The sequence below is a fragment of the Haliotis asinina genome, chromosome 11 (assembly GCF_037392515.1).
Source record: "Haliotis asinina isolate JCU_RB_2024 chromosome 11, JCU_Hal_asi_v2, whole genome shotgun sequence".
NCBI classification, from domain to species: Eukaryota; Metazoa; Mollusca; class Gastropoda; order Lepetellida; family Haliotidae; genus Haliotis; species Haliotis asinina.
This window is the reverse complement of record NC_090290.1, coordinates 18,288,593-18,315,745: the sequence shown is the minus strand read 5'-3', so window position 1 is coordinate 18,315,745 and position 27,153 is coordinate 18,288,593. Positions and strand designations below refer to the sequence as shown.

Here is a 27,153-nt window from a genome sequence, read left to right as displayed (position 1 = left end):
AGGGAACACGCACATTCCTGAGAACATTGCATTATTTGTTATAAAAACGAAAATGTATGAAGCTTTCACTGAATGTTTTAGATGTATCACAGTATGTAGTACAGCTGTTTATGAAACACAGGTACATATTTCAAATAGATCAGTGCGGCGAATTGTGCTTGTCTTGGTTCATCTTTTTGGCCGAATGCAACACAATTAACTTTCATTTGGATTACGCAATTTATTGTATCACACACGTGACACTGGAGTGAAGACTGGGCCGAACGCGGCCAGGCATAGTTAATGACTGTAGTTGGGTATCACTGAATATACAGGTGGAGACAGGCAACAGGTGTGATGCAGTACAGCACGTTACTTCAGGGTGTGTACATCTAATGAGTTTGCAGACAGTTTACACGGCTATCTGGTGGACACGGGGGGCGACTGTGCAATTTCCTGTTTACGGTGCCTTTGTCGTTCGAGGTATATTTTATGATAGCTTGAAAACACATAATTAAATGCTAATTATATGTATTCCGTTTCCTGTTTGTGTTTGATAATCTGTGAAAGGCCATAGAAATGTTTATTTTGTGGTGACAAATATTCAAGTCGCATGGAGGTGGGCAAAATAGCGTTTTATTACTTCATTCCGATTGAACTGATCACGTGATAACGATCTCTCACGTGATAATGAGATGACATATTTATGAGGAAGAAAGGAATAAAATTGTTCCAGATGATTACAAACTCAAAATATTGTCCATAGCATTACTGATCGACGACTTATAAACAGAGTTTTATTGCTTAATGTTATAATGTTTTTCAAAGTGTTCTGTTTTGGTATGAAGGAGTTATTCTTGTACTGATTATCTTCGAAGAGTACTTGAAAGTGCTGTGCGTCGTTGTCAACACTATCATAGGCTTTCCTATCTTTTACTTTGGTAGATGATTTAAACATCCTTTCGGCCGTGGGAGCCGTGCCAATTTACACTCATCAGAGGGGTACACAAAGTACGCAGTCTAAACTACCAGTTGTCCGACTTTCATTTTGTGGAAGTCGCGGTGGCTGAGCGGGCTAGGCGGCTGACTTTGTGTGCTGGCGATTAGGTGCCTGACTCTGAGGGTGCGGGTTCGAATCCCGGATGGGACTCAACCGAAAAAAGTACTAGAATTTGTACTTAACTAAGAAAGTGAAATCCCAAATATGACATATGTTGCATGATTTAAACAGTATTCATAGATAAAAACAATACATTCAAAGCCAACACAGAAATATATATTTTATGTATATGCGTGAAATAGGAAGGGTTTTCCTTCCTGGACGACAGCATGGACAGGAGAAGACAACCAGACCCAGCTACAGTCCAGCATGTTGGTTTGGACAGCCTTTTCAGCCATCATCTGCAGAGTGAAGAAATATGTGTATACCAGGGAGTTTTGCATTATTTGTCATAATTACGTAACCTTTCACTGACTGTTTTATATGTATTTAGTATAACTATGGAAATAGTTATATATTCTCGGACACAGGTGCATGTTCAAAATTCTTCAGTACGGCGAATTGTATTTGTCCCCTGACAGAATGAAACACAAATAAATTTCACACAGATTATGCAATATCACACACGACACTGTTTTCCAGCAATGATTAAGCCGGAATGAAGAGGATGCAGTCAGGCATAGTTTATGACTGCAGTTGATTAGCCCTGAATATACAGGTAGGAGACTGGATACCCATTTATTGGGTTTGGAGACAGCATATTTGCAGACAGTTGACACGGCTGTCTTGTGGACACTGCCAGCCACTGTGCAGTTTCCTGCTTACGATGCTTTTATCGTCCGTGATAAACTTAAAAACGCACAATTAAATGCTAACTATTTTGTTTGGTGTTGTTAAGCTGGTAAAAGACAGAATCATGTTTATTCAGTTGTGACAAAAATTCAGTTGATATGTAGGTGAGCAAAATCTGCTCAGGGAAGTGGCATCTTCCGTGTGTAACAGGGATGGCTCGACTGATTTTATTGCTGTAGTTGACTAATAATACAGCTTTGAAACAATGTCAGTCTAAGTAAACTCAGTCTCAATGTTATTCCTTAAACTCCACCACTGAGTTTAACAAAACCTAGCAGAAGGTCGCATCAGGCAACCTTTGAGCGACCTATGACCGTCCAATCAATAGCGAGACGGTTATATAGATTTAACCAATCAGACAACGGCTACTACTTAGGGGCACAGCTCTCTCCACAAACAACAATCCGCAGAAAATACAGATATTTGACCTGCGATATATACGCTTTGGGGTTTCTGTTGACATGGTGACCATTGGCTAATATTTCTGCAAGATGAGATCCCTTGCATATTGCCAAAACACTGTTTTCGGAGACAGTTAACTCTGTTGTCATGGTTGTAATGTGCGCCGTGTGAATCACCCAGAAGCGATCATACGCTAAACAACATTCGGAATCGTTCGGGTACGAACCTTTTCGAGATAAAAAGTTCAAAAGGTGTGTGCGAATGTGCACTTTCGCGATTTGGAGAGCTGTGTTCTGATTGGTCAGTCCCAAAGGTTACCTGACGCGACCTCCCATAAGGTTTTGTTAGACTCAGTAATGGAGCGTAAGGAAAAGTACTGAGGCTAAGTTTACTTAGACTGGAAACAATATATATGAATACATAAATCTCCGTCTAAATAACTCTCTTTTTTTATCACATTCACGTCATCTGTTTAAAAGTGGAGAAATCGCATTTCTATAACATTACGTGTTGATGACAATGACATAAAACTTAAGGAAATGAGTGGTAATTCCTGCATGCAGTGTGTTCAAGAATACATTTTGCTTAAACTATTAAAGATCATGCAGTCCTCCGAAGTTACTTACCACCTGATGCGAGTGAACATATTGAGCACCGGGTCTGCTCCCGTGGCAAAAGGCGTCTCTCGTAGTCGTAACGATCTTGTGAGTAAGGTTTGAGTGTCTGACGAGCAGTGGGAGGAAAGTAGATGTGTTTCAACGCGATGCCACACCTATGTGCGTTCGTGTACTTGAACAAGTACTTGTATAGTGTAAATCTGCATTGAATATGCTTTCAGAACATGTTAAGTTAATGTTTCTATGAAACTGGCACATATGTGAAAATCGTCGTCAAAACCGACTACATTTGCCTCTCGAACGTCTGTTGATGTTGTGAGGGCGGTGTGTGTGTCTGTGGCCAGTAGCAGGAAAGTAGATGTGTTTCATCGCGATTGTACACCTATGTGCATTCGTGTACACGAACAAGTACTTATACGAGGTTAATCTGCATGGAATAAGCTTTCAGAAAATATAAACATCATGTTTGTGAGAAATGTGCACATAGGTGAAAATTGTCGTCAAAGGCTGACTACTTTTGTTCGTGCTTCTGGGAAGCGTCTCTCGTACGCGTAACGAAATTGTGAGGACGCTGTGTGTGTCTGTGACGAGCGGTGGGTGGAAAGTAGATGTGTTTCATCGCGAGTGTACACCTATGTGCATTCGTGTACACGAACAAGTACTTATACGAGGTAAATCTGCATGGAATAAGCTTTCAGAAAATATAAACATCATGTTTGTGTGAAATGTGCACATAGGTGAAAATTGTCGTCAAAGGCTGACTACTTTTGTTCGTGCTTCTGGGAAGCGTCTCTCGTACGCGTAACGAAATTGTGAGGACGCTGTGTGTGTCTGTGACGAGCGGTGGGCGGAAAGTAGATGTGTTTCATCGCGATTGTACACCTATGTGCATTCGTGTACACGAACAAGTACTTATACGAGGTAAATCTGCATGGAATAAGCTTTCAGAAAATATAAACATCATGTTTGTGTGAAATGTGCTCATAGGTGAAAATTGTCGTCAAAGGCTGACTACTTTTGTTCGTGCTTCTGGGTAGCGTCTCTCGTACGCGTAACGAAATTGTGAGGCCGTTTGTGTGTCTGTGACGAGCGGTGGGTGGAAAGTAGATGTGTTTCATCGCGAGTGTACACCTATGTGCATTCGTGTACACGAACAAGTATTTATACGAGGTAAATCTGCATGGAATAAGCTTTCAGAAAATATAAACATCATGTTTGTGAGAAATGTGCACATAGGTGAAAATTGTCGTCAAAGGCTGACTACTTTTGTTCGTGCTTCTGGGTAGCGTCTCTCGTACGCGTAACGAAATTGTGAGGCCGTTTGTGTGTCTGTGACGAGCGGTGGGTGGAAAGTAGATGTGTTTCATCGCGAGTGTACACCTATGTGCATTCGTGTACACGAACAAGTACTTATACGAGGTAAATCTGCATGGAATAAGCTTTCAGAAAATATAAACATCATGTTTGTGTGAAATGTGCACATAGGTGAAAATTGCCGTCAAAGGCTGACTACTTTTGTTCGTGCTTCTGGGTAGCGTCTCTCGTACGCGTAACGAAATTGTGAGGCCGTTTGTGTGTCTGTGACGAGCGGTGGGTGGAAAGTAGATGTGTTTCATCGCGAGTGTACACCTATGTGCATTCGTGTACACGAACAAGTACTTATACGAGGTAAATCTGCATGGAATAAGCTTTCAGAAAATATAAACATCATGTTTGTGAGAAATGTGCACATAGGTGAAAATTGTCGTCAAAGGCTGACTACTTTTGTTCGTGCTTCTGGGAAGCGTCTCTCGTACGCGTAACGAAATTGTGAGGACGCTGTGTGTGTCTGTGACGAGCGGTGGGTGGAAAGTAGATGTGTTTCATCGCGAGTGTACACCTATGTGCATTCGTGTACACGAACAAGTACTTATACGAGGTAAATCTGCATGGAATAAGCTTTCAGAAAATATAAACATCATGTTTGTGTGAAATGTGCACATAGGTGAAAATTGCCGTCAAAAACTGACTACTTTTGTTCGTGCTTCTGGGAAGCGTCTCTCGTACGCGTAACTATATTGTGAGGACGCTGTGTGTGTCTGTGACGAGCGGTGGGAGGAAGGTAGGTTTGTTTCAACACGATGATACACCTATGTGCGTTAATGTACACGAACAAGTACATGTACGAGGTAAATCTGCGTTGAATAAGCTTTCAGAAAATATGAAAATCATGTTTATGTGAAGTGTACACATAGGTGAAAATTGTCGTCTGAAGTCTAATATCTACTGGTATGGCAGCTAACATAAAACGTAAAACTGTTTTTACATCGGTAGAAGTGACCCCCACTCTTAATCGTGTTTTCCAACGATTATACTTCCAACAAAAGAGTAGTCCGTATGAAAAAATGTTATTCGTGATTTTGTTTAAATTTATTATACCCCTTTGATGTAACGCAAGAAATATCGCCATGTACATTACGCACGCTTCACACAGTCTCAGACTCAAGACGGATGTTTTGACTGGGCAATTTAGTCAGGCATCAGTTACCTCCCATTAATGACACGCTAACCCGGTCACTTCCACGCGAGACGATTCGCGCGGTTTCGAAGAAAGTAAACATGTTTCAACACAATAACAAACAGGTGTGCGTTGGTGTGCATCGAAAACTGCATATATATTATGAATCTACGATAAATGAGCTTTCAGAAAATACTAAATGTAAGTTTCTGAAAATTATGCACATAGGTGAAATTCGCAGTTGAATATCGCCAATTTTTGCTCAAATTTTGCACATTTTTGTCATTTTTTGACAATTTAATTTCCTCTTTTTATGTTTTCATTCACGTCATCCAATAACTTGACCATCTGTCAATGACTGTAGCAACTTTTGTTTAATTATTTTCACAAATAACAATTTTAGACATGTTTTTGTGTGACATGCAGAATTTCTCTCTCTGTGATCAGGGAGTCACGCGTATGAGTGACCCCCTCTCAGGTAGTCACTTGTACGCGTAACGGGAGACCGTCTCGCGTACACGTTACGTCCTCTACTGATATTATTCACTTCCCTACGTACGTTTTCTCAAAATGAAAAAAAACATGAAAGTATCATTTGCAAATGGAATTGAATAGCCGGTAAACTAAATCAGTTTAACATTACACCTGTGTGAAATTGCCATCAAACTGACCCCTTGATTTTACAATGCTTAATTGCTGCAAGGTTATGTCATGTGATATAACTAAACTTCTTTTATCATGATCTTTATGTCAGTTGTTCACTTACCGGTTGCATAACTTTGACAAACAGGATGTACATAGAATTTGCATGAAATAACACAAAGGATGGTTAGCCTTTTTGGAGGTTATTTCAAATCATTTAACTAAAAAATGGTAAACTTTCATAACAATATATGTATTCAAAGTGATAAATCTGTAGTTTACTTGGTTGTATAATTTTCACTGACGATCTTTAATTTTAATTAGACATTGTGTTGGATGCATGATTGAATGAAGTGCAAGGAAAATGACATTTGTTTTTATTTCAGTAAAGCCGATGACGAGGACTCTATGAATATAGTAGTCAAAGAAACAAGTGACTATATCACGATCAAGGATGGTCAATAGGATCTTGTGAAGGTAATTTTTACTCACCTGCCTGTCATTATAAATAGCTAATGATTTAATTAATAGTGTAAAGACAGATTTATGGGAGTTAACTTCAGTAACCCAGCCAGCATGGCATATATAAATACCTTTGCCTAACAGATGAACTAAAATGTGTGAAACATGCTGTATAGTACTTTAAACATTTATTTTCAGAAGCGCTTTGTAGAGTGTGGCGGAACAGGCGTGATGATCTCAGTAGACAAGAAACCGGAAAGAAAGTGTCACACAGAACAGCAGCAGCAAAAAAACAAAACAAAAAACCCAAAAAATCCGTAAGTATATTCGAATATTAACATGTAGCAACTCTTCTCATTACAATGTCAGATGACAGATTCTAAGTTCCTGAAATATACATTTAAAACGTTTATGGATTATTGCTTTTTACATTCTTAAGATATGTAACACATGATTCAGATCATAATTTCATAAATCATAACATAAGAATCAAGTCAGTTAATGATGATATATAAACATGTTACTACACTTCAGTGACTACATGTCACTTCCGAGCAACAGATTGTGTGTCCATAAGAAAAAAGGATATGTCATTAAATGTGATGAACTGCTTAACTTGTGTTGGGGTGATTAATAAAGTAAATGATTTTTCACGACACTTCCTTTTTAATAACTTGCAATCCATCTTGGCATTATGGTTTATCTGTTGATTGATTTTTGTTTAATTTTCAGAAAATTGCACTGCGCATGAAAAGCCTGAAAACTATTGACTGGCCAGATCGACGAAAGGAAAGGGTTTCAACTATACTTACCTTGGAAATGACTTCACTAGTTGTGAGTGATGAAGAAGATGCCAATTTATTGCTCTCTTACCCCTTTACTTGGGAATCTAAACTCAAGACGTCTGCACTGGACTCAACCACAATTTTCAACGCCACCACCAAAGCTAAGGCCAACAAGCTAAGACCAGGATGCGGCATCCAACCAGAATGACAGAGATATCCGCTGAAGGATGCCCAAGTGGGCTAGTAAATAGCTAATCGATCACATGAACGCAATTTTATCTGTGATCAATTAAAATTGAATTATTCTCAATGTAAAACTTTAATAGTTTTGATATTCTGATTGTATTTCAATTAATACAATTTTATTCAATCTTAATTTTTATCTATTTTCAAAGAGACCTTTATTTACTTTAAATACATTTTTTGTACTAACCTAAGTTCTTTATTGCATTTCATTTCATTGTTGTATTGTATTGCATGGTGTGTGTTATTATATGTTTAGCATTGACTGACTGGGGTGTGTTTTTCTGTGTCAGCGTAAGGAGGTGCAGGAGGAGTCAAGGGATGCAACTGTTATAGCATGTTTTTAGAAATATTTTTGTCATAAGTTACAAATGTTGATCTGTTATCTAGTGCTATATCTTTTTATTATTTATTAGATATATGTTTGATCCATATTTGTCTGAAAATAAAACAGTGAATCTTATTGTATCTTTTGTTTTTCTTTCTGTATACTCGATGATTGTACATAAACTCCTTATATTGTCTTTGCCAACCAGGAGTAACAAGAATGTTTTATGCAATGACACACATTGAATGACTCCTGTGACCCGAGTAAATGAAATACTGTGGAAAGTTTTCTGGCAACAGAAACTCTGCGGAAACTATGTAGGTCAGTTTGTAACTGAAACTCTGTGGAAACCTGATGGAGTCCTGATAACTGAAACTCTGCGGAAACCTGATGGAGTCTTGGTGACTGAAACCCTGCGGAAACCTGATGGATCTCTAACTTAACTGAAACTCAACGGAAACTTGTTGGAGCATGGGTAACGGATACCGTGCGGAAACCCTTAGAAAGTGGGTAATTGAAAGTTTCCGTCATTGCGGAAACTCAGTGCAAAAGAACGGAAACTCACTGGATTCTTGGTGGAAACTTAAGTTTCAGTCCACTTTCCATCAGGTTTCCGCACTGCGGAAACCAGGTTATTTTTGCTGTGAGATGGTCCGTATATTTATATGAGTAAAATTCAGCAATATTTCAGCTGCAGTCTCCTCTGCCAACATCATGACCTACATCTCTGAAGTCCTTGACAGTCTTGAAGTACATTTTCCTCTGTGAACAACATGATCTACCTCCTTGAAGTCCTTAATCCTTGAAGTACACTCACCTCTGCCAACATCATGACCTACCTCCTTGAAGTCTTTGGCAGTCTTGAAGTACATTCTCACTGCCAACATCATGACCTACCTCCTTGAAGTCCTTCACAGTCTTGAAGTACAGACTCACTGCCAACAACATGATCTACCTCCTTGAAGTCCTTAATCCTTGAAGTACACTCACCTCTGCCAACATCATGACCTACCTCCTTGAAGTCTTTGGCAGTCTTGAAGTACATTCTCACTGTCAACATCATGACCTACCTCCTTGAAGTCCTTGACAGTCTTGAAGTACAGACTCACTGCCAACAACATGATCTACCTCCTTGAAGTCCTTAATCCTTGAAGTACACTCACCTCTGACAACATCATGACCTACCTCCTTGAAGTCCTTCACAGTCTTCAAGTACATTCTCACTGCCAACATCATGACCTACCTCCTTGAAGTCCTTGACAGTCTTGAAGTACATTCTCACTGTCAACATCATGACCTACCTCCTTGAAGTCCTTGACAGTCTTGAAGTACATTCTCACTGTCAACATCATGACCTACCTCCTTGAAGTCCTTGACAGTCTCGAAGTACATTCTCACTGCCAACATCATGACCTACCTCCTTGAAGTCCTTCACAGTCTTGAAGTACAGACTCACTGCCAACAACATGATCTACCTCCTTGAAGTCTTTGGCAGTCTTGAAGTACAGACTCACTGCCAACATCATGACCTACCTCCCAAAAGTCCTTGACAGTCTTGAAGTACAGACTCACTGCCAACATCATGACCTACCTCCTTGAAGTCCTTGACAGTCTTGAAGTACAGACTCACTGCCAACATCATGACCTACCTCCCAAAAGTCCTTGACAGTCTTGAAGTACAGACTCACTGCCAACAACATGATCTACCTCCTTGAAGTCCTTGACAGTCTTGAAGTACAGACTCACTGCCAACAACATGATCTACCTCCTTGAAGTCCTTAATCCTTGAAGTACACTCACCTCTGCCAACATCATGACCTACCTCCTTGAAGTCCTTCACAGTCTTGAAGTACATTCTCACTGCCAACATCATGACCTACCTCCTTGAAGTCCTTGACAGTCTCGAAGTACATTCTCACTGCCAACATCATGACCTACCTCCTTGAAGTCCTTGACAGTCTTGAAGTACAGACTCACTGCCAACAACATGATCTACCTCCTTGAAGTCCTTAATCCTTGAAGTACACTCACCTCTGCCAACATCATGACCTACCTCCTTGAAGTCTTTGGCAGTCTTGAAGTACAGACTCACTGCCAACATCATGACCTACCTCCTTGAAGTCCTTCACTGTCTTGAAGTACATTCTCATTGCCAACATCATGACCTACCTCCTTGAAGTCCTTGACAGTCTTGAAGTACATTCTCATTGCCAACATCATGACCTACCTCCTTGAAGTCCTTGACAGTCTTGAAGTACAGACTCATTGCCAACATCATGACCTACCTCCCAAAAGTCCTTGACAGTCTTGAAGTACATTCTCACTGCCAACATCATGACCTACCTCCTTGAAGTCCTTCACAGTCTTGAAGTACATTCTCACTGTCAACATCATGACCTACCTCCTTGAAGTCCTTGGCAGTCTTGAAGTACAGACTCACTGCCAACAACATGATCTACCTCCTTGAAGTCCTTGACAGTCTTGAAGTACAGACTCACTGCCAACATCATGATCTACCTCCTTGAAGTCCTTCACTGTCTTGAAGTACATTCTCATTGCCAACATCATGACCTACCTCCTTGAAGTCCTTGACAGTCTTGAAGTACAGACTCACTGCCAACAACATGATCTACCTCCTTGAAGTCCTTCACAGTCTTGAAGTACAGACTCACTGCCAACAACATGACCTACCTCCTTGAAGTCCTTCACTGTCTTGAAGTACATTCTCATTGCCAACATCATGACCTACCTCCTTGAAGTCCTTGACAGTCTTGAAGTACATTCTCATTGCCAACATCATGACCTACCTCCTTGAAGTCCTTGACAGTCTTGAAGTACAGACTCATTGCCAACATCATGACCTACCTCCTTGAAGTCCTTGACAGTCTTGAAGTACATTCTCATTGCCAACATCATGACCTACCTCCTTGAAGTCCTTGACAGTCTTGAAGTACAGACTCACTGCCAACATCATGATCTACCTCCTTGAAGTCCTTGACAGTCTTGAAGTACAGACTCACTGCCAACATCATGACCTACCTCCTTGAAGTCCTTCACAGTCTTGAAGTACAGACTCACTGCCAACAACATGATCTACCTCCTTGAAGTCCTTAATCCTTGAAGTACACTCACCTCTGCCAACATCATGACCTACCTCCTTGAAGTCCTTCACTGTCTTGAAGTACATTCTCACTGACAACATCATGACCTACCTCCTTGAAGTCCTTCACAGTCTTGAAGTACATTCTCACTGCCAACATCATGACCTACCTCCTTGAAGTCCTTGACAGTCTTGAAGTACAGACTCACTGCCAACAACATGATCTACCTCCTTGAAGTCCTTCACAGTCTTGAAGTACAGACTCACTGCCAACAACATGATCTACCTCCTTGAAGTCCTTAATCCTTGAAGTACACTCACCTCTGCCAACATCATGACCTACCTCCTTGAAGTCCTTCACAGTCTTGAAGTACATTCTCACTGCCAACATCATGACCTACCTCCTTGAAGTCCTTCACTGTCTTGAAGTACATTCTCACTGCCAACATCATGACCTACCTCCTTGAAGTCCTTGACAGTCTCGAAGTACATTCTCACTGCCAACATCATGACCTACCTCCTTGAAGTCCTTGACAGTCTTGAAGTACAGACTCACTGCCAACAACATGATCTACCTCCTTGAAGTCCTTAATCCTTGAAGTACACTCACCTCTGCCAACATCATGACCTACCTCCTTGAAGTCTTTGGCAGTCTTGAAGTACAGACTCACTGCCAACATCATGACCTACCTCCCAAAAGTCCTTGACAGTCTTGAAGTACAGACTCACTGCCAACATCATGACCTACCTCCTTGAAGTCCTTGACAGTCTTGAAGTACAGACTCACTGCCAACAACATGATCTACCTCCTTGAAGTCCTTAATCCTTGAAGTACACTCACCTCTGCCAACCTCATGACCTACCTCCTTGAAGTCCTTGACAGTCTTGAAGTACATTCTCACTGTCAACATCATGACCTACCTCCTTGAAGTCTTTGGCAGTCTTGAAGTACAGACTCACTGCTAACCTCATGACCTACCTCCTTGAAGTCCTTGACTGTCTTGAAGTACAGACTCACTGCCAACATCATGACCTACCTCCTTGAAGTCCTTGACAGTCTTGAAGTACAGCCTCTGCTGCTCAACTAGGTTCAGATAGTCATCGTTCAGACGGTCCCTCTTCATCTTCTCCTCCTGTTTCTTCTTCTCCACCTGAAGCAACAAATTGTCAAATCTCAGTTTCTGCTATAACCTGACCACTGTCTTCTCACTGCTGTTCTTCCAGTTTCATCCTGCAGTGTCAAGTTTCACCATACAGTAGACTAAAGAGGATAGTTTGTATATCAGTAATACCGGATGGTTTCCAGTTTTCCACACTAGATGTCAACAGTAAGGTTATCCTGTTTCTTACAGCCATCAAAATAGTTTCCTGTTTTCTACAGTTGTTAACAGTTTCCTTCAACAATCTTACATAGTTGCTTCAGTTTCCAACAAAAGATTCAGGTAGAGCTTCTTAGCTCTTGGCACAAGTTTTACATTTAGTTTCCCGTTTCCATCTGTAGAAAATGGCCCTGTGTGATAGTTATTGTTGGCATCTCTTTCAAAACTAACGTCAAAATACCCCGAAATGGACAAGGACCTGATCCACAAAATGTATGAGTGCTACAACATTCGTAAGCCAATAATAAACTGCAGATTTATCACAGGTCGTGATATCACTGACGCTTTGTGGATTGGGGCCCAAATCTCCATATACTGAACATGAATTAAAACCCCAGAACTGACCTTTGCTCTGTTGCCCTTCACTCCTTCCACAATTTGCTCAAACTGCTTGAGGAACTGATCCTTGTTGGCCTGAGATGACATAGCTCTGAAACATCCCAAATATTGAGTGAGTGAGTGAATGGAGGTTGGAAGGGTGTCTAACCAAATATCAGATCATCAGTGGTATTGAAGGGTGGGACTGGTATAAACTTGGTGTAATAGTATCAGCTGGTTGGACTGGTATAAACTTGATGTAATAGTATCAGCTGGTTGGACTGGTATTAACTTGGTGTAATAGTATCAGCTGGTTGGACTGGTATAAACTTGGTGTAATAGTATCAGCTGGTTGGACTGGTATAAACTTGGTGTAATAGTATCAGCTGGTTGGACTGGTATTAACTTGATGTAATAGTATCAGCTGGTTGGACTGGTATTAACTTGGTGTAATAGTATCAGCTGGTTGGACTGGTATTAACTTGGTGTAATAGTATCAGCTGGTAGGACTCTACCATGGATCTAATGATCTCCTGTGACACTGATGTCAACACTTACTGAGAAAAGTTGTCATGGATGGAGTTCAGCAGGTTGAACTGAAATTACAACACATCTATCAGTTTATGGCAATACACATTTTATGCAACATTTTAGCTTTTTCCATTTTGATGGTCAAGCGTTAAACCAGGGACAGTCAAAATAATAATAGTGCGCGAGTGAGTTTAGTTTTATGCCGCACTTTTACTCCAGCCATATGGCGGCGGTCTGTAAATAATCGAGTCTGGACCAGACAATCCAGTGATCAATAACATGGGCATCAATCTGCGCAACTGGGAACCGATGACATATCAATCAAGTCAGCGAACCTGACCACCCAATCCCGTTAGTCGCCTCTTACGACAAGCACAGTCGCCTTTTATGGCAAGCATGGGATGCTGAAGACATTTTCTACCCCGGGACCTTCACGGGTCTGAAAATAATAATAACAGATACTGACTTGAATTAAGGAATTTGTGAATTGGGATGAAGGCTGCCTTAAACAGACTTTCTGTTGTGGAACTATCTGTCTAGTTATTGCAGGAAGGAAAATGGAAGTTACGGAGATCTAGCATGCTGACCACCTCAGAAGCAGTAATGAGTGAGAATGGTTTAAAGGGGCACTGATGCGGAGTGACTAATGTTTCTCGCCAACGGTCTAATTACGAAACCAAACTGCAAATTGGTCAGCGCCCGCTCCTTCCACCGTGATGGACAAAGGGACTGGGCTCCTGTCCATCTTAGCAGAATTTCTTCACCAAAGAAAGTCAGGAGGCCGGATACCCATCATATGCCATTATTTAAAAATATCCATGGTATTCCCTTCAAAGAACTAACCACCCTTGCGTCGATTGATTGATTTGCTCATTATTGGTTAACTAAATTACTTAGAATAGCGGACATCATACAATTAGTTGCCAGGTGTGCTATCTTGGGTGACCAATGAGAGGTTTATCAGGTTTTCACCAACGAAAGATGTGAAACGATGTGTTACTTTTTCGCAAATTAGACAGTTGTAAGACACGCGACACAGAGCAGGATTATTTACCAGCTGCAGATGAATGGAATACGATTTCTTTTACGTGGATATTGATGGATACATTCCTGAACAAGGTAGTAGCCTGACATTGTTGCTATAAAATTAGTCTGGTTTACATTCATTATTTGCATTTTGTTTTAATTTATTTGTTGTAGCATTCAGCAGAATCTATATGACAGAAAACGCACACTAGATCGCATATGTGTGTGAAATAGGATCCACATTGGCAATATATACAATGTATAAATGTTGCTGTTATGTTAGAAATTGACTGTGAGTATAAGCAGACCGTGTGTTCTTTTATTAATTTTCAAAATCATACAAATATGACAATAAACTAATTAGGGTTATGAGACAAAATATAGAGACATACATTGGCTTCGTTATTTTTCAGTCCTAATAGTTTTTTTACCATTTCTACCACTGGCAGATGATTAACCTTCAAAGTGTTTCATTTGTTTTCATAATACATTTGTAATGAAGTAAAAATGACTTCACCTCAGTTGATCTGTCTATAATTAAACTATCAGTGGCGCATACGGACTGCGCAGCAGAGGTCATGAACCAGTCACAAATTCTGGGATATCATCCGGGTACTCACGGGAGGAAAACAATAACAGTTTACACCAGTCCATGGAAATTGCTCCGCATCAATGCCCCTTTAAGTCTACTTTGAACTGTACTTGACATTATCACTCTTACATTTACATAGCTAAGACTGCCTGAAAAGTCACATACCCCAATGAATGAACCAGCAAACATTACCCAGAGTCACAATCTGGGCCAATCTTGAATCTGAATGGAATCAGATTCTGTAACTTCTAAGGGAGGCAACTCTGCACAAAAACTCTAGCGATTAAGTGAGCACTAATGTCCAATATCAGTATGTGAAATAACACTGTACCTCCTTGGCCAGGTAGAGTTTGGTGTCATCTAGAGTGTTGTACAGTGTGTAGAACTGCTTTGTCTCCTTGTGCTTCGCTGCAACTGTAACACAGACCACATCTAGAATTCTTACCCTTTGTTGTGTCAGTTGGGGTGTACATAATTATCAGAAATATTCCATTAATATCATGTCAGGGAACACTAGAAATGGCTTCACACACTGAACCCATGTGTAGAACTAAACCCGAGTCTTTGACACATTGAACCCATGTGTAGAACTGAACCTGAGTCTTTCACACACTGAACCCATGTGTAGAACTGAACCTGAGTCTTTCACACACTGAACCCATATGTAGAACTGAACCCGAGTCTTTCACACACTGAACCCATATGTAGAACTGAACCCGAGTCATTCACACATTAAACCCACGTGTAGAACTCAACCCAAGTCTTTCACACATTAAACCCATGTGTAGAACTGAAACCGAGTCTTTCGCACACTGAACCCATGTGTAGAACTGAACCCAAGTCTTTCACACATTAAACCCACGTGCAGAACTGAAACCGAGTCTTTCACACACTGAACCCATGTGTAGAACTGAACCCAAGTCTTTCACACATTAAACCCATGTGTAGAACTGAACCAGAGTCTTTCACACACTGAACCCATGTGTAGAACTGAACCCAAGTCTTTCACACATTAAACCCATGTGTAGAACTGAACCAGAGTCTTTCACATAATGAGCATAACATCCCGTTAGTTGACTCTTATGAAAAGCATGGGTTGGTGAAGGCCAATCATAACCTACATCTCACAGGTCCACAGTGCAACAGCTCCATGTTGGAGGAATTTTGCATAGGTTTCAGACGTTGTCTATGTTTGTGAAACCTACAAATGAAGTAAGATGCAGACAAACCTTTAAACATAACCAAGGCTAATCTGAGATTCAAACCCACAATCACAGATTCCTGGCACATCTAAGGGAAGAAACCCAGTAACTTACTCTGGCTATACAGCTCCACGAATCTGCGCTGATACTGACTGAGTTCGGCCCTAGTTGGAACCTCATCTATCTTCCGCTGCAGACCGGCGATCTCACGATTCTTCCGGGCCTGTCACATACACATAAAGAATCTCAAACGAGTGTCACCCAAGATTAAAAATATCAGGGCAGGTTGGTAGTAGTAATAAACATCAGCTGTATTCAGGATGACTGCATATACTTAGAAGCCGAAATGTGTGTGTGTGACTGACTTCACTGGTCTGGACTTAAGCTGGTTGCATATTATTATCCTTATCTTGCTGTTGGTTGGTTGGTTGGTTGGTTGGTTGGTTAACACTCAGCAATAATCCACCTATATTGTAGCATAAAATAATCAAGTCTGGAACAGACAATCCAGACCACTAACCTCAGAGAATTCAAAACCTGCAAGGGCTGCAACCCTTGATAACACTGGAATCATTACTATAGAGAGAAAGTATAATCTCAAAGAGTGAGTGAGTGAGTGAGTGAGTGAGTGAGTGAAGTTTTATGTTGCACTCAGAAATATTCCGTCTATATGGCGGTGGTCTGTAAATAATTGAGTCTGGACCAGACAATTAAGTGATCAACAGCATGAGCATCTATCTGAGCAATTGGAAAGCAATGACTTAAGTCAACCAAGTCAGCGAGCCTGACCATCCGATCCTGTTAATCGCCTCTTACGACAAGCATAGTCGTCTTTTATGGCAAGCATGAGTTGCTGAAGGTCTACTCTATCCTGGATCTTCACAGGTCTAATCTCAAATAGAGCGAGTGACTATGGTCTCACACTTAAATACTCCTGCAACATAATTGCAGGGGGCACTTGAAATTGGGTTCAGACCTTGTACCCATGTGGGCAACTGAACCCATGACGATCATGAAAAGCAGGTGCTTTGACCACTAGGCCCCCACGATCCCAAACAGAACATACTTTCAACTTGACAGGTAGAAACTCCTTCCTATGAACAACAAAAGGTCATCTCATACACAGACAGGAATATTGTTAACATACCAGCAGCAGACGTATCTTATGGAGTTTCTCCTTGTCGGCAGTATACTGCTTGTCGATCAGTCCAGCACGAGCCTGGGGAAACACATGACAGATAACCAAGTATGAACACAAATTAATCATTAATTAATTAATAATTACAGAAGGATCTGACGACAAATAGGTGCATGGTCATTCCTGTCTTCTGTTTCAATGCCCTTGATCTACCTCAAATTGTTGAGAATTGAAGAGTGTGTCTCCAGAAAAAAAACAACTAAAAACTAAAATCTGATCTATGAAATGTTTTGAGAATGGAACAGATACATAATAATTAAGTTTTTTTCATTACTCAATATTTATTGGAGCATCTTTAATTTAGTATTGTTTTACACATCTTTTAGATGTCAATTCCATGGCACTGAATTATTAAGAAAATACCAATAAATATGAGAGAGTTTTATGCCACTTTTAGTGAGGTCAATATTTCAGCAATATCATGATGGGACACCAGAAATGGGCATTACACATTGTACCCATGTTGGGAATCGAACCCCGATCATCACCATCACACCTTAACTACTACCCTAACCCACTGCTATGACAAGGTACTTACTCAATCATGTAGCCAATTCAAGGCACCGAGCTAAAGTGTGTATGAAGTGTAAATTCGGTTCTGATTTCTTTCTGAACCAAAAACATATTCTTACAATAGTCTGAACAGACCAAACCTGTTTTAAACTAAAAGTGCTTTATGGTTCAACTTCTGTATTATAAAAGGTCACAACGTTTCGAGACAGATTCTAGTCTCTTCTTCAGGTGAAGTGAGAGTAAACCTAAAGGGTTGTAGTATATATACATATAACAGTAGACTGATAACAATGGGTAACAAGATATACAGGTTTCTATTAATTGATGTACAGGCTTCAACTTATGTACAGGCTTCGACTGATTGGTGTGCAGGCTTGTGTTGATTAGGTTAAGGAGTTACAGGTAAAGAAGTTGAACCATAAAGCACTTTTAGTTTGATTCCTCCAACTTCTAAATGCCTTTAAAACAACTCAAACCTGTTTTAAGCTGAAAACAATAAATATAAAACTGTCTGAGGATGGAGTCAGTGTCTGCTTCTGTCACACAACATGTTGCAGCTTCTAGGCCAGTGTCTCTTGCAGGATACCTTCCCCAAAATAATAATCTGAATTTACTTGAAGGAGTGGCTACCTTATCCTCAGAGTCGTCCTCATCTATGTCTTCCTTCAGACGACTGATGTTGTCCTTCAATCGGGCCATCTCCTCCTGCAGAAACAAACAACTAAATTTAAACTATGCGCATAACAAACAGTGACCTTGACCTTACAATGACCTCGAACTCATAAACATGCACCATGAGTTTTGATTGATTAACTTACGTTGATCCTTAAATAGAGAGATCAACCTATCCTGGTAATGGTCTTGAATTTCTGAACAGTCCTTTTCAGTCTGCAATAGGTCATCAAAGAATGACCTTGACTTTATCATGGCCTTGAACTCCAGAACCTTCTTACCCTTATCAACTCTGTTAACTACAATGATATAATAGAGAAATGACCCTGACCTTGCAATGGGCCTTGAACTCTTGCTCCTGTTTCTTGAGGTTCTCATTCATGGCCACCAGTGACCTCAGACTGGTCAGGATTCTGTGGCAATAAGAAAATGAGGTGAGGTGAGGTTAAATGGGGTATAACTTCATACTTAAGAACACATTCGCTCTTATGACGATGCGCATGCTACCCATACTGCACTTAAGCATGAATACCCCACTCAGACATACTATACTGACTCTGAGCCGACCAGTCCTTGTTGTACCCATTAATGACAAGTGCCAGGCATTGGTCAACACGTACCACATTTTAATGTCTTTTGCTAGACACCTCCTGGGATTGAACCTGGTACCTTCCACTCTCCTGGTGGATGCTCTAACCACTGCACCATAGACACAACAAGAATTGCAGTGAACAGAAACACGACACAGCACCCAGCTCTGTGTGTAGTAAGTTGGAACTGACAAAAACTGGTTTGTCAGATCACTGGATTGTCTGGTCCACGACTCAATTATTTACAGATTGCAGTCATATAGCTGCCATATTGCAAAGAGTAGGGTTAGGCAACAAACAATGATCTGTTGTACTTACCCCTGATTCTCCTCTGTTTCAACCTCTGCCAGTTTCTCCATTTCAGTGTCAATAGCTTCACTCTTTTCTTGCACCTGAAACAGGTGAATGATCATTCACAGGTGTATAAAGACTCTACAGGTAGATAATGATTGAACAGGTAGAGAAAGGCTCTGTCAAGCATGTCACTCATAAAGAGGCTCCACTATCTTAGATGACTTTTACAAATGATGACCTTACAGGTGAGCAACAACTTCACACGTTTGACCTTGACCACAACTTGCTATCCGACAATTCCCAAGTTCCAAGACTGTACAAACAAAAGTGTAACTGGCAAAAACTGATGGAAAGATGTTTCACGATAACCATTCATATAGACACTACAAATAATCTGTGTGGTAGGATTGATAAATAAAGTCAAACAATTTTTGAAAAGCCCTAAGAACCTCTTCAGCCCATTCATCAGCTCACACTGGCTATGATCAAAGTTAAGAATTCCTAGGGCTACGAACTTGTCGAAAATCTAGGCCCAGAACTCCATCTTGGAATGGGTACACTGACATACAAATGTGACTCTGTAACAGAATATGCTAAAAACCGATAAAAAATGCCACTCATCACTCTGTGACATCATTATTGCTGATGTGAAACATAAACGTGCTACAGGTATATGATATGTCAACAGGTGAGTTCAAACATGTTCCAAGGCCATCCTGAACACATTCATAGCCCTACAAAATTCTTAAGCCCATTCTCAATACATTGGCTACGATCAAAATTAAAATTTTTTAGGGCTGTGAGTGTTTCGAGAATAAGGGCGTAGGAAGCTGTAACAGATTTGTCTCCTTTCCCACAAGGCCACAATGAGCAGTCTTAGGGGAAATCTAATCACCATTTTCTACATCTCTTAACACAAACACCCACCTCTCTCATCCAACGCCATCAATGGTGAAACTTGAAAACAAACATCTTATCATCAACATGGCTTAAAAGGTTTACATACAGAATCACTAAAATGGATCATACAACTGGTTTTCATTTCCACTGAACATTACTAACCTCCTTCAGCTTCGTCTGGGTGTCCAGATAGGTTTGATGAAGTTCTGCATGCTTTGCTGTTACCTAGCAACACAAAAATAGTATTATAACAAAACTGTTACTATGGAGATATCATCAACTGTAAATATGACTTTCTCATGAATTCTTCACATTTTTGGAAGGGTGGAAAGACAGTTGGTAGAGTTTGTTCAGCATGGTGTAGTGAATCCAGTGATCAACATCATGAGCATTCATTTATGCAGTTAGGATACAATGACCTGTGTTACTTGTCGTAAGAGGTGACTAACAGGATCGGGTGGTCAGGCTTGCTGACACATGGCATAATATCCCAGTTGTGCAGATATATGATCATGTAGTTGATTCCTGGAAAAACAGGTCCAGACTCAATTATTTAACGACCACCACCATACAGCTGGAATATTGCTGAGTCAGTGTTAAACAACATGGAAACAAACTTACAACCACTCAAAAACACACCCGTTCAGGGGTCAGAATCAAATAGCCATCAAGGACTTGTTTTCTGTCTACAGTAGCTTAATGTAATAAGTGAACAACCAGCAGAATGTACAAACAGAAAAACCAGTCTACCAACCTCTTCCAGTTTGGTCTTCTGTTGTTCAATCTGTTTCCGGAGGGCAGTGGTGACTCGCTTGTGTTGCTGAGCACCACCTACACGCTCCGTCTTCTCGATCTGTTCTATCTCAGCTTGCTGAAAAATGGACACAATAGTGAATGACAGAGTATGGTTTTATGCCACTTTTAGCAATATTCCTGCAATATCAGGAGACACAAAAAATGAGCTTCATACTTAGTACTCGTGTAAAGGATCAAACCTGTGCCTTTGATGTGACGAACCTCACCCTGAAATCTGACCAAACATACCTGTAACTGTGCACTATTAAGAAACCAGTCAGTAAAGAGACCACTCTTCCATGCAGGGTTGTTTAGGTTGCTAGCACTGTCTGGAGTTTAGTGTTGATCTATTGCTGAATTTTTTAGTTGTTCAGACATTACCTACTCTTGGAGTGAGTGAGCAAGCTACTTTTTTCATTTCCCAAATAACAGAAGACCACCAGATATTCATACATTTAATTTTACTTCATAATTAGAAACTGGAAGCTTTTGAGGATGGATCAGTCTGTCAGGTTTAAACAGATGTCCATGTCATCTAGAGACGCCATTGCTGCATGAGTTGTCAAACATTGTAAAAACATCAAATGAAATATTCAACAGACCACCATCATATTAAACAAACATTCAGGTGCTGTAAGAAAGTTTGTTAGCAACATAGAAATACAATATATTCCATATGCAATAAAGCTGCGATACTGATTATAAATTAACATTCAAGTCATGCAAATTGGAAAAAAATAGAAAGCAAGAATGGGTGATTAAAAAAGGCTGACAGACAAGCTTTTGTTGTCTAAAGTATGAAACTATATTTTTTGACAGTTTCTGTCAACATTAAAAATGAAGGTTAAAAACATGCAATGAACAAGAAATTAAAAGAACTCACTTTCTCTGCATATTCAGATGCAATCTGCTGGATCTCCTCTGATTGCATGCCCACGATTGACCCAACAGCACCTGCCGTTAACTTGCCCTAAACAACGTCAAACAAGGGGGATAACCATGCAGTGCTTCACACTGGAAGCTCCACAGAGGGCGCAACACAGCCTGGACATACTAGAACAAAGAGCCATGGGAGGTGATGGGCACACAACACATGATCTAAAGGTTGTGCCATTGTCTGTGATGGTGGGGTACATAGGGACCACATGGACATGGTCTGTGATGCTAGAGAATATAGGGACCATACAAGGACATGATCTGTGATGGTGGGGAATATAAGGGCCACACAGGGACATGGTCAGTGATGGTGGAGAATATAGGGGCCACACAAGGACATGGTCTGTGATGCTAGAGAATATAGGGACCATACAAGGACACTGTCTGTGATGGTGGGGAATATAGGGACCACACAGGGACATGGTCAGTGATGGTGGAGAATATAAGGACCATACAAGGATGTGGTCTGTGATGCTAGAGAATACAGGGACCATACAAGGACGTGGTCTGTGATGGTGTGGAATATTGGGACCACACAGGGACATGGTCTGTGATGGTGGGGAATATTGGGACCACACAGGGACGTAGTCAGTGATGGTGGGGAATATTGGGACCACACAGGGACATGGTCTGTGATGGTGGGGAATATTGGGACCACACAGGGACATGGTCATGATGGTGGGGAATATTGGGACCACACAGGGATGTAGTCTGTGATGGTGGGGAATATTGGGACCACACAGGGACGTAGTCTGTGATGATGGGGAATATTGGGACCACACAGGGACTTGGTCGTGATGGTGGGGAATATTGGGACCACATGGGGACTTGGTCTGTGATGGTGGGGAATATTGGGACCACACAGGGACATGGTCTGTGATGGTGGAGAATATTGGGACCACACAGGGACGTAGTCTGTGATGGTGGGGAATATAGGGACCACATAGGGACGTAGTCTGTGATGGTGGGGAATATTGGGACCACATAGGGACATGGTCTGTGATGGTGGGGAATATTGGGACCACACAGGGACGTAGTCTGTGATGGTGGGGAATATTGGGACCACACAGGGACGTAGTCTGTGATGGTGGGGAATATTGGGACCACACAGGGACATGGTTGTGATGGTGGGGTATATTGGGACCACATAGGGACATGGTCTGTGATGGTGGGGAATATTGGGACCACACAGGGACGTAGTCTGTGATGGTGGGGAATATTGGGACCACACAGGGACATGGTCTGTGATGGTGGGGAATATTGGGACCACACAGGGACATGGTCTGTCATGGTGGGGAATATTGGGACCACACAGGGACATGGTCGTGATGGTGGGGAATATTGGGACCACATAGGGACGTAGTCTGTGATGGTGGGGAATATTGGGACCACATGGGGACATAGTCTGTGATGGTGGGGAATATTGGGACCACATGGGGACGTAGTCTGTGATGGTGGGGAATATTGGGACCACAAAGGGACATAGTCTGTGATGGTGGGGAATATTGGGACCACACAGGGACGTAGTCTGTGATGGTGGGGAATATTGGGACCACATGGGGACGTAGTCTGTGATGGTGGGGAATATTGGGACCACATGGGGACGTAGTCTGTGATAGTGGGGAATATTGGGACCACAAAGGGACATAGTCTGTGATGGTGGGGAATATTGGGACCACATGGGGACGTAGTCTGTGATGGTGGGGAATATTGGGACCACATGGGGACGTAGTCTGTGATGGTGGGGAATATTGGGACCACATAGGGACATGGTCTGTGATGGTGGGGAATATTGGGACCACACAGGGACTTGGTCTGTGATGGTGGGGAATATTGGGACCACACAGGGACATGGTCTGTGATGGTGGGGAATATTGGGACCACACAGGGACGTAAGCTGTGATGGTGGGGAATATTGGGACCACACAGGGACGTAGTCTGTGATGGTGGGGAATATTGGGACCACACAGGGATGTAGTCTGTGATGGTGGGGAATATTGGGACCACATGGGGACGTAGTCTGTGATGGTGGAGAATATTGGGACCACACAGGGACATGGTCTGTGATGGTGGGGAATATTGGGACCACACAGGAACTTGGTCTGTGATGGTGGGGTATATTGGGACCACATAGGGACATGGTCTGTGATGGTGGGGAATATTGGGACCACACAGGGACGTAGTCTGTGATGGTGGGGAATATAGGGACCACACAGGGACTTGGTCTGTGATGGTGGGGAATATTGGGACCACATGGGGACATGGTCTATGATGGAGGGGAACAAAGGGACCACACTGGGACATGGTCTGTGATGATATGCCAGGTTTTCACAACACAGCCAACAAATATGGAGGGAACATTCAGTGCAGGGTTCCTACAGTGCTACATGAAGTGACCTACTGCTCCGTTAACTGATCACTCTACCCATCACATACATCTTGTTTTGCAACACGGAGAACTGAACTAAAGCTGTATGCCTCTGGTTTCTTGCTCTGCCAAGATGTGATAGTATAAGATGAGGTTGTGATATGATCACTGTCCTACTAATATGGGTATAATACAACTGGTCATATTTTCACAAGAATCATGAAAAAAGAATTATTTTTCCCTGCTTAAAAAAAGTAAAACACTAATGTTTATGTGATGCAAGTGAAATAATCTTAAAACCAGCGTGAAACATAAACTGAGTTTCTGTAATAAATTCCCTCATGTCATTCTTATGATTTATGCCCCAACTGACCCTTCCCACAATGGCCCCTGAGTTTTCACGCCTTGTTAACGACGTTTCCCAGAGTGGCCCCTGAACAGTTAAATGCTCTTGCACTGGCCTCTAGCTTTTAAAGTGCTCTGAGTACCATGATAAAAATGAAACACAACAATCAAAAGAGTGTTTTACGATACATTATTACACTTGCATCTTCTTTTTATACTGTGAAATCTTCCATCAAAATATCAAGTGCTTTTTGTCTCACCCTCTACAGCATCAATATAAGTTGTTGTGTATTGTACGTATTTTGATACAGGAGTAGACCTATACAATAACACACTGCACGCCACGGCATCAATTGTCCCTCTCCAAATTGATGTCATTTTCTTCACTCCCAAAATTGTGTTTTCTCCATCCCCTTCCTCGAAAAGTTATCCCCCATCAAGATCTCTGATTAAAGCAGTTATCATGTCAAAGGATCTCTGGCAAATGTTAAAACAAGATTGCTTGGAAGAACTGAGCTGTAGCAGTTATTGTAATCACCTAGATAATGCTTAATTTGACATCTTTTAGCAAACAAACCTATAAAACAAAAAGTATTAATGATTAGAGACATGGCAAATGAAAAACATTGGCATATCTCTTGTAAGGCCCTGAATCTTCAGAAGGAGTCATAAGGCTAATTATATCCCAAATGGAGGGATCGATGCCCATCTCACCAATCACTGGATTGTCTGGTCCAGACAGTGAGTTTAGTTTTATGCTGCTTTTAGCAATATTCCAGCAATATCACGGCAGGGGACACTAGAAAGGGGCTTCACACATTGCATCAATGTTGAAACTGAACCCAGGTCCTGATAAGCGCACGATTCAACAGTTACGATACCCATCTGCTGCAGGTCCAGACAGATTTACAGACCACTGACTACAGCTGAAACATTGCTGATAGCGGTGATAAACAACAAACAGACAAACAAAGGTAGCTTGTGAGAGTGAACAGAGAGAAGCTTGAAGGTTATGTCATGCATCACCTGGGCTTAGTCTGGTTTACTAGCACAGCATGGTGACTATTTACACTAGTCAAGAATCATCTATACATTATAGGATCAAAATCTAAAGGACCAGGAAACTATATTTTTAAAAAAATTAATTTAAAATGAAAACAACCACCATAGTCTACTAATTTTAAAACCATGGAATAAAAATGTACCTTCTTCCATATATATTAAAAACAAAAACTGATATTTAATCACGATACGGCTGTATTGTTTGATTCCAAATATCTTTAACGTATGACTGCAGTACAATATCAAACAAACGTACCATTGGCAAGTACAGCACACTACCTACATTGCTAGGAGCGTCATGCTGTACACTAACTTTGTATTACGAATAAATATTAATTTCCAAGGTAACATACCTCAAGGGCGCCTGTTGCCATCATGTCACTCATAAGCATTTTGATTCGACGCTGAAATACACAAAGTTTGCAAAAATATTTACTAAAATATTTACAATATATCAGAATTAGCTCTGAACCAATTCAATTAATTAACTCAGTTTAGTTTTACATCAATTTCAGCAATATTCCAGCAGTATCATAATGACACCAGAAATAGGCAATACACCCATGTGGGGAATTGAAACCAGGGCTTTGTTGAGATGAGCAAATGCTTTAACCACTTGGCTACATCACTGCCCCTGAATGAATCACAGAAAGGTTGTAGTGACTAAACATCAATGCAATCGATCATGTTTTTTTTCATTGGGATCGAGTGGTACTTTTGGAACACTCTTTTGCATTAATAATATTTCTCACAGGGATGTTGTTGTCTGTGTCAGTAAGTCATGTTCCAATATTTCTTGAGGACTACCAGAAGTTTATGCTGATGAGTTCATAATGTTGACTGTGAAATGTGCTAATGGATTTTGTGCAGTTCGTCTTTTTCTTTATTTTTATTTCTTGAGGACTACCAGAAGTTTATGCTGATGAGTTCATAATGTTGACTGTGAAATGTGCTAATGGATTTTGTGCAGTTCGTCTTTTTCTTTATTTTTATCTGCATAAATAACCTTAACAGGAAAATTTGAAAAATCATGTTTTGAAATTTCAACGAGTTCCGAACACTAATACTACTAATGGCCATTCACAAAGTGCCTTTTCCAGACACTTGTGCATGCTCACAGCACAGGATTATTATTACTCCAGAAAACCCAAGGTGCCCCTGATGCCCTAAAGGTAATAGTCACTTGTCTTATCCCACCAGGTACCCATTTTCTGCTGGGTGAACTGATTAACCTCTTTTCTCCACAATTTGCTTTCACTTGTCATCTCCTTGTCTGTGGGTTGACATTACATGCTGAAATGTGAGACCTCTCCTCTTCCCATAATCCCCTCTCACCTCTTCCTCTTCCTGTGTCTCCTCAGTGGACTCAGGCACCTGTTGCCCGGACAACCCAGCAGCCACAGCCTTTTTCTTTGCAGCTTTCTCATCTTCCTACAATCGAATCATATATATCATGTACAAAACTGATACATATATCTCCTTGTTTCAGGATGCCATGCTGATCAGTTACGGATCTATAAACAGA

General features: G+C 41.1%; 1 protein-coding gene across 1 annotated transcript in view; it reads right to left on the bottom strand.

Annotated features, from left to right (window-relative positions):
• The window catches only part of LOC137255976 (coiled-coil domain-containing protein 93-like), a 56,116-nt gene that overhangs the window by 6,891 nt on the left and 22,072 nt on the right, over positions 1-27,153 (bottom strand). Inside the window, exons 9-22 of the mRNA XM_067793606.1 lie at positions 26,964-27,059; positions 25,982-26,032; positions 21,801-21,887; positions 20,877-20,993; positions 20,285-20,347; positions 19,247-19,320; positions 18,670-18,751; positions 18,297-18,371; positions 17,103-17,174; positions 16,070-16,178; positions 15,085-15,167; positions 13,163-13,200; positions 12,632-12,716; positions 11,945-12,058 (exon numbers count right to left, since the gene is read on the bottom strand). Of these exons, the coding sequence (XP_067649707.1) occupies positions 11,945-12,058; positions 12,632-12,716; positions 13,163-13,200; positions 15,085-15,167; positions 16,070-16,178; positions 17,103-17,174; positions 18,297-18,371; positions 18,670-18,751; positions 19,247-19,320; positions 20,285-20,347; positions 20,877-20,993; positions 21,801-21,887; positions 25,982-26,032; positions 26,964-27,059 (1,146 nt within the window). The remainder of the gene's footprint in view (positions 1-11,944; positions 12,059-12,631; positions 12,717-13,162; positions 13,201-15,084; positions 15,168-16,069; positions 16,179-17,102; positions 17,175-18,296; positions 18,372-18,669; positions 18,752-19,246; positions 19,321-20,284; positions 20,348-20,876; positions 20,994-21,800; positions 21,888-25,981; positions 26,033-26,963; positions 27,060-27,153) is intronic.